An 8,639-nucleotide genomic window follows, 5' to 3' on the forward strand; every position below is an offset into this window, starting at 1 on the left:
TACAACACACATGAGTCCTGTTCAGTTCATCGTTTCATACGAATTTAATATACTTTATTAATCTGCATATACGTTCATGTTATTAAAATTTTGCAAATTGTAAACATATAACAATTTCCTTAATGTTGAGTTTGTTACGATAAGAAAAGGAAAAAAGGCAAACTTCAGTGTAAATTTTGTCTAATACTCTATTTGGCCAAATTCATATAAAAATATATAATAACAATTCAATTTGATAGTTAGATATTAAATCGTCTCGCGCGTTCATCACGGTTTACAAGTTTCTTGCGCTTTCCTCCTGTCAGAATCACGAACGTTATTGTAAGGTTTCGATGATGATAGCAACGATTCCAGAGTTTGAAAGTTTAAATATGTGACTCGATGATTGTATATAACAGTTTTAATTACATACAGAAAAACTCGTGTAACATATAAATGAAATTAAGTTTATGAATATTAAGTTCTGTGAGCTGCTAAAAAATGAACGAGCTTTTCATCTCAAAAACCAGATTGTGGAATATTCAATTAAACATTTTTTGGATTTTGCGAGCTAATAAGCGAAGACTGACTTCGTTTCTTGTAAAATAATCTGAAAAATAGATACAGGAACGATTCGATATATATCCAATGGTTTATTTGCACATATAAAAACGTGAGTTTTTATTTCTGTTCAAGTTCTTTTCTTTCTTATTTTAATGTTTGTCGCTCTTCGTTATTTTTGCGATTTAGCATAATTTTTATTGTACCTACACGGTGTCGTATTATATGTAAAACGTTCATTTTCATACATAATAAAGATAAATTTTATTAAACTCTGCATGCATATCACAAATTTGTACCATACGTGAAATATTTGTCAGTTATAAGTTTATTAAACTGCATGCGTATTATAAACTATTGCAATGCTTTATATAAGGTCTTGAACTAGAAGGTACGTATTTTATTCTCTAAAAAAAGAAAATTTTATTTTTATAAGCAATTTAATATTTTTAATGTAAAACGTTTATCAGCCGTTATAAATTTGATTAAATTGCGTGCAAATCATGAGTTACTGCGACACTTTATATAAGATTTTTATTTAGGAGCCATGTATTTTATTTTTTAAGAGAAATTTTATTTCCATAAGCAGTTCAATACTTCTAATGTAAAAACGTTTATTATATTAGTCGTTATAAAAGATTATTAAACTGCTTTAGTATTAAACTGCAAATCATAAATTATTGCGATAATTTATATAAGATTTTGATTTAGAACGTATGTGTATATATTTTATTTTTTCTAAAAAAAAGAACCTTATAATTTTATTTTCGTAAGCAATTTATATCTTTAATTATAAAAGAAAAACATTGGAAGAATATACATAAAAGAATTTACATCAAAAGAAAAAATTGCATGCTTATTATAGATATTTATATACCTATCTCAAAATAAAAAATAGAAATAAATGTGGGCAGTTCTTGTGTACATATATCGACTTTATAAATAAGTTTCGATTCTACTCGGTCGCTCTTGAAAGCTTCGGGTATTGCCGAATATCGAAAATGTACAGATACGCTTCTGCATGTATATTGGTATGTAATTCATTATCAACGTGACGACGCGACGCGGCCATGGCTATGCTAAGCGCGTCCATGCGGTGGCGTCGCCTGGCGAGGAACACCGGTGATTCCCGAAGTTGCCGCCGGTCCTCGTCCCCACCAATCCTACGAGCTGCTCTCGCCGGGCGCGCTAGCTGGCGAAGTTGGCGGGGCGGGAGGGGAAGGAGTGCCCGCGCTTGCGCCTTGTAGACGAGCGCGAGCAAAACGGAGCTGCCCCCACTCCCGCGACGGATTGCGGCGCTTGGAGTAGTTGGAGTGAGTAAAGTCACAGTCGCCTTTCACGGGTACGGTCGGGTTGGTCGGTCGGTCGTTCGTTCGGTCGGTCGGTCGCCCGAGCGGGGCTTGGAGCAGCGTATACGCTCGCGATCGCACTCTCGTCTCGGAGTCGCTCCAGGAATTAACGTCTTTGCCGGTGCCATCCTTGGTAAGGGCCGGCCTATGTGACACACGCGCGCGCGCACGCATACGCGCGCAGCACGACGCATACCTCGCGCTGCCCCGGGCACGCACTTGGCTCGCGGTGACAGGTCGCGTGGTCAGGAGTGTATATCTCCCGTAAGACGCGCGTCCTTCCGCATTATCCTCGCGTTACGTCGAAAAGAAAGGAACTGAGAGAGGTGGACGTGCGTACGCGCGCGTGTCTCGTCTCGCCAGACGTTTGAAAACACGCACCGCCTTGAAGTTGCCGGCTGCGTCCAGTGTACTCCCGCTGTCGCGTGAAGTTGCCGGTTACGCGCATCGTCTGCATGCAAATTGAACGCGCGCGCGCGCGCGCGCGAGAGAGTTCGTGATCGTTTTTTTTCTTTTCCTGCCGGTGATCCTCTCCTACTCGCGATCAGTGCCAGTCGCGTGCGGAATTCGCATCCGAGAGTTCAAGGAAAGAGCACGCCGTCCCCTTTCCTTTCTCGCTCGCCTCGTTCCTACGTCATCAGGTTGTCGTTCTACGTTGTTCGGGACAGGACAAAAATCATCTCCGGTTGCCGGCTTCTGTTTACGTTATTCAGGTGATTCGCTTGCTATTTGAAAGACGCGTTGTAATCAGTCTTGAATAGCATTACGAGATAGAATTGTTAGATAATTTTTGTCGTTTCCCTATGCTTGTATATGCTGACGGTATTTGATATCAAGTTGATATTTGATGCTTAGTCTTGACGAATGGTTATTCAAATTATGAAAAGTTAGAGAATATACTAATTTATAAATCGGATTTTTTATATACCTTTATATTACAATTATAATATTGAACTGGTGAGATTTTCGATTTAAATGTCGTGAATTTAATTTTATCCACGATAAGGACATTCGTCAGTAGAAAGTAAATGACCGCTTTCAGTAGAATGTTTATTTTGCAATTGCTGAAAGTTTTCTGCGTTGAGATAATAGAACTGTTCTTTTAGATCTAAAAGTACAATTCAATGAACGCGAAGAAAACTTCCAACAGTTGCAAAATAAACATTCTGCTGAACACGGCCAATGCACTGAAAAGAAAATTTACTTAATCTTCCTACATATTTCTTTAAATAGTACTAACATAAGTAAACGTTTACTTATAGGAACAAATATGTACTCGAAAAATGGTAGTTAATAAAATTAATGTATTCTTGTATCAAATAAATTTTAATTTATGTAACACATAAATAAATGTATTAATTTTAAAACTTTGATAGGTTTTCTTCCAATTTTTCCGCGGATTTTTTCGGTTTCTCTTTTAAAAATAGAAAAATTCATTGAAAAAATTACTTCTTTTCGGAAAGAAAATAATTTTATTTTTTTCTACGATTTTGAAAAAAGCGGCTTTTTAAAAACTATAAATATATGTTTATATTTAGTAAATATTAACTTAGAAATATGCAACGAATATTTATTTAAATTTAATATTTCTTTCAGTATAGGAAATATTGTTTTTGAGGTTGTGTTTGAGATTATGTTTGATGGAAAAAGCAATTATTTTTGGTACACTGTTGTCGATCTAATCTTTCAATCTAACAATGTAAATATTGCGGAAACTCTTTCATTGGCTGCACATATCGACAAGATTTTTCTTATGGAGCCGTACAAGACGTAATTGCTTGTTAATAATTACTAGAAAGGATACTTTTTTTTTTCAATACATCAAATGCGAAAAGTATGTTACAGAACGCCGATAGAATTGTTTCTCTTTATCGGATTCATGAAATAAATGTTTTATTTACGTGGCGAAATCTGTTTGGTCGCGTAGTTAATGATATCATTTTTTATATTTTTCCGAAAGTATTTACGGATGAATAATATTTGATATCCGTTATTAGTTACTTTGATGTCTCACGTAACGAATCAGTTTATCCGTATAGTCGATTAAATTCCGGCTAATTACGCCCACAAACTGGAATGATTAATTATTAATTACTCCGAGCCAGTAAAGATTAACGAACATGTGCGTGCAATTATGGTCGTTTGGATGCGACAAATGGAGGGAACGTAATTGCGAACGCCTACCTTCGCACATGTAACGAATCCAGTAAATCAAAGTGCACGAAGTCTTCGTTTAATTGACTCGATCTTTTAAGAACGTAATCGAAAGCAAGTAACACGATCAGAGTGTAATTTCTTTACTTTCTTAATCGGGCGCCATATTGTCTTCCCTCGTGCGTGTCTGATGTATTATATGATCAATTGAGCTGGGTATAGTTATATCTCTTTGATCTAAATTCTAAATTGAGGAATGGCGGAAAAAACAAACGAATTGATTAGTATTTTATCGCGAAAAATCGATATCTTTTCTCGAAGAAAAGAAAAAAGAAATGGAAATATATGGTACGTGAAGAGAAGGTTTCAGATGCGCATAACTCCAATTGGAACAGATCTATTTATTTTAGTCGGTGCCCAGAAATGTTCCAACATACCACTAAATTTTATATTAAATTAGCTAAATGGCAATGTGGACAATTGGGAATCTCCCCACGTGAGAATGGACGCATTTAACAGACTCAACAGTTCTTCTTATTGTTTATTGGCTCTTTCTTTGTAGTGAGAGGAGACAATATGGCCAGATCACGTCTCAAGTTAACTATCGGAGCGACGAGTAGATGAAATGAGTTCCCAGGACCTTAGCGAGACTCAACAGTTGAATGAACGCTCGCTGCTATTTGTATATTCTTCTTCTAGATCTAAAGGCCTGATTGGATGATCTAAGAAAACATTTCAATAACAGCAAACGCTCACAACTGTCGAGTCTGTTGATTGTGTATTCTGAAACCAAGTGAAGTATAAAAGTAAGTTAATTTTATCAGATTTACTAGGTGTTGACGACCAGTGAAATTATAATTTGTTCACTTCTATAATTTTCATCTCATTTTAAGATGTACGTTCTAGCCTGTCCTCTGAATGTGTCCATCATGCAGGAACTGGGATTCTATAACACACCCTTCTCTATAAGAGGATATTTTCTAGTAAGAATACATTTCCTAAATCATTCAAGTAGACTTTTATCTTCAAAAGAATATTACGTTAATAGCGGCGCTCACTTAACTGTTGAGTCTCCTGAACGCCAGTGAATCATTACATCCTTGTTTGCCAACGTTAAACAAGGATGAAATGATTCACTGTGTTGTAGTGTATTCTTGCTGGAAAATGCCCGAAGTTCGATCACAAGGTGACAAACTTTTGATCGGCCCGTCATTTTTGTCAACTTCAGTAAGTCAGAATGAACAAGATAGTAATAAGCTTGAATGAGACAGCATATTCTTTCCTCCACCCTTTTGATTTGACAAAACTGCTCGTGGTCAGAATCCGTTATAAATCTCTGTGCGAAGCGTGACGTCGCGGGGCGAGCGAAGTTTGGGTTTGAATTCCGCGCGAAACTTGGCGTGCGGTCGCGGCTAACTTCCGACCGTTCAAGCGAAAGTCGTCGCCGCCGACGCGACGTGTGACGTTCGGAATTCGCGCGCGATCGGCGGGTACGTTTCGTTTCGTCCCGCTCGAGAGAAAAACGTCTTCTGCTTCGAAGGTTGGTGTGCGCGTCGCCGTCGCACGGGGTGCCTGGCATGGAGTGATCTGCTCGTCGTCGTGAGTCTTCCCACGCAGCACGACTGGCCCAGGATTCTTCGAGGATGACGGGCAGGCACGCGGAACGAGCCGTCGCCGCCGCTCGGTGAGTCCCTTTTCCTTTATCGCAAAGCGAGACGGTATCAGGGCCGCATTTTACATGTGATTCACGGTGAACGTGACTCCGACCGTACAAGGCTCGGGTCCCAACGTGAGGTCGTTTTAGTTGCTCGCTCTTATTTTCTGCATTCTAATTAGAAAAGTCGTCTGGGATTTAGTTCTTGAGAGTGAAAGAGAAAATGAAGGAAAAAAATAAGCAAGACGAACGATTGACAGAAAAAAATATAGATAGAAGGTATCCGGGAGAGAGGAAAGAAAGGAGAATAGATAAGTTATAAGCTATCATTTTCAGATTTATTTTCCTTTCTATTTTTGTGATTACTTTTAGGTTTGTTGCTCGTTACTTTTTGCACACAGCATCTTTGCTTTCTTCAACCTTCGAATATATCTATTTATTTACCTCCGTTATACATCTCGATCAATACAATTACATTCAATACGTTTTTCATCTTTTATTTGCGCGATTACTTTTTATACGAAATTCATTATTTATACGAAAGAACAATTATATTCTCTATATATGTAACATATACATTGAACAGTCATAATTGACGTAATAAGTCAGTTGTATCCTTCTCTCTCTCTCTCTCTCTCTCTCTTTCTTCGTTTTTTCTTCTTTCTAGAAAATTATCTAAATTAGTATTGTAAGCTTAGAATATTAAAATCATATTCTTCGATCGTCAAAATATAATTTTGAAATTCTGTATTTTTTCTGTGTCAGAGATGAGGATGACCTAAGGTTATATTTTTGAGATAGAAAGAGAGAGAGAGAGAGAGAGAGATATATGGATACAAGATAGATTTATTATAAATTTTGAGCCAAATGTAATCTGTGAGTTATGATTTTGCCACTGTAAATCTAGAAAGTTTTTTCAAATTTACTGCTGACCGCAATTTCTACTTAAATAAATAAAACGACTGTATTAAATCTATTCTAGTATCAATATTTTGAAATAGCTACCGAATTATTAACGATTGAAAATATATGAAAATGGGGCTTTTCGATGAACTATGTTTTATACAACTAAATAGATAAAGGTTTTTCTTTTATTTAATTTTATAAAATGAATTTTACCTCATCAGTAGATTTCAGTTTAACATTAGTTCTAAAAATGTCCAATATCGAAAATTAAATTAATAATGATCATTTGATTCTCTCGTTAAAATTTATTTTGAGCTTATCAGTTATTTGACTTATATATATATTAAATTAGGTTAATAAATTAAATCTATTGTAGAAAAGTAAATGTATTAACATTTGTATTATTTTTAGACATACTTAGTCTTTCCACTTTTATAGTTGTTCAAATAATATAAATTCAGTACTGAAAATCGCGCTCTAAATCCACATTAACTAATTTTACTCATTGTGTAGTCGGTTTCCGAGTCGTAACCTACATATTAATATTTATATACTATTTAATTTTGCGAATTGAAAAGAAGAGAAAATATATATTCCAACAACTATATACAATACACATATATATATATATATATATGTATATAGTGAAATATTGCACGTGTGTATAGGAAAATTTCACTGACACAACGTTGAGTTAGATGAAAAAGAAATATAATTTCCTCCACATTTGTGTGTTTATATTACAAAATGATCAATAACTGAAATATTATACATTCGAAGAGTTTGACGTTAACAGTGATTGTTAAATAATATCTGGATTGTTGCTAGTTATACAAATATAATAAATCCAATATCTCATTTTATACCGATATGAATTTTTTTATGTACGCAAACGGTATAATATGATTATTACATAGCGCCGTGCGTTATAATTATTTTTCACGTAATAGCCCGTTTTATCGTTTTTATTGTTTTTTTTTTCATCGTTTATCGTTATCGCAGTGTGTTATTATTGCAACCCAGCCAAAAGACCCGTGATATTACGCGTGCAATTTTACCTTTCGCGATGCCGAGTCTTACCCGATCTCTCTGATCGTGCAGTTTAATCTCGTGAAAGACCACCTTTTGAAAACGCGCACCTATATACCACTCGACAGAATCTTGTTTACACGAGCACACGGGGTGTAATATCATTAATGCAAACTTTCGCCGGTCACGAACGCCTTGCTCAATTCGGTTTGTTTTCGCGCGCACGCGGATGTAACACTTCACAGAGAGCAATTATGGAACTCGCGGTCTAAGTTCGCCTCGCGAGCAGTCGCGATAATGAACCGAGATCGCCGTGCGGTCTCTCGGTGCAGCATTGTGTACATATACGGCTGCCGTTTGGAGAGCATCGTGCGCGTTAACTTTTGAAATAATGTAACGAGAAACGGTATAAGGTATCCTCGTTCTCATAATTACCTTTCCGTTCTTCTGTGTTTAACGATTTACATGATTGTCCCAATCTGAATTAGTTTTGTAGATATTTCTATAATATATTGCCGAAAAAGGAGATTTTTTCATTGTGCTTGTATATATGAGAAGCAAACTTTCAAAATGCATTTTATCCATAATTTATAAAGAAACTGGGTATCTTAAGTTAGCACCCCAACTATAGTACTCAGGAGTTCTGATTAGAGTTCCTACTTCCTTTTGACGAGACGAAGAGTTCCCTATAGTTAATAACAAGAGTTCCGCTCAATAAACATTTTTTTTACATTTTTTAAAAATGGGGTGCTAACTTTTTATCGAATTTCGAGGTGGAATAGTTCTGAGCGGCTTAATAGCTTCAATTTGCGACTGTCTAGAGTTTCTGATATGTAAAAAAATTTTTTCAATAATAAAAAAAAAATTAAAAATTTTTGAAAAATTAATTTTTAGATACAATAGTTCTGATGATAATTTCTACTTCTTTTTGACGATACGAAGAGTTCTCTATAATTTTTAATGACATATGCGCTTAATAATCATTTTTTAATAATTTTTTAAAAATG

At 35.8% G+C, this 8,639-nt stretch overlaps 1 protein-coding gene across 1 annotated transcript in view; it reads left to right on the plus strand.

Annotated features, from left to right (window-relative positions):
* Nucleotides 1-2,004: 2,004 nt before the first annotated feature.
* The window catches only part of Cad87A (cadherin 87A), a 243,425-nt gene continuing 236,790 nt past the window's right edge, over nucleotides 2,005-8,639 (plus strand). The window contains exons 1-2 of the mRNA XM_018549672.1: nucleotides 2,005-2,022; nucleotides 5,584-5,727. Of these exons, the coding sequence (XP_018405174.1) occupies nucleotides 5,687-5,727 (41 nt within the window). The 5' untranslated portion in view covers nucleotides 2,005-2,022; nucleotides 5,584-5,686. The remainder of the gene's footprint in view (nucleotides 2,023-5,583; nucleotides 5,728-8,639) is intronic.

This window comes from Cyphomyrmex costatus, unplaced genomic scaffold (assembly GCF_001594065.2).
Source record: "Cyphomyrmex costatus isolate MS0001 unplaced genomic scaffold, Ccosl1.0 scaffold85, whole genome shotgun sequence".
NCBI lineage: Eukaryota > Metazoa > Arthropoda > Insecta > Hymenoptera > Formicidae > Cyphomyrmex > Cyphomyrmex costatus.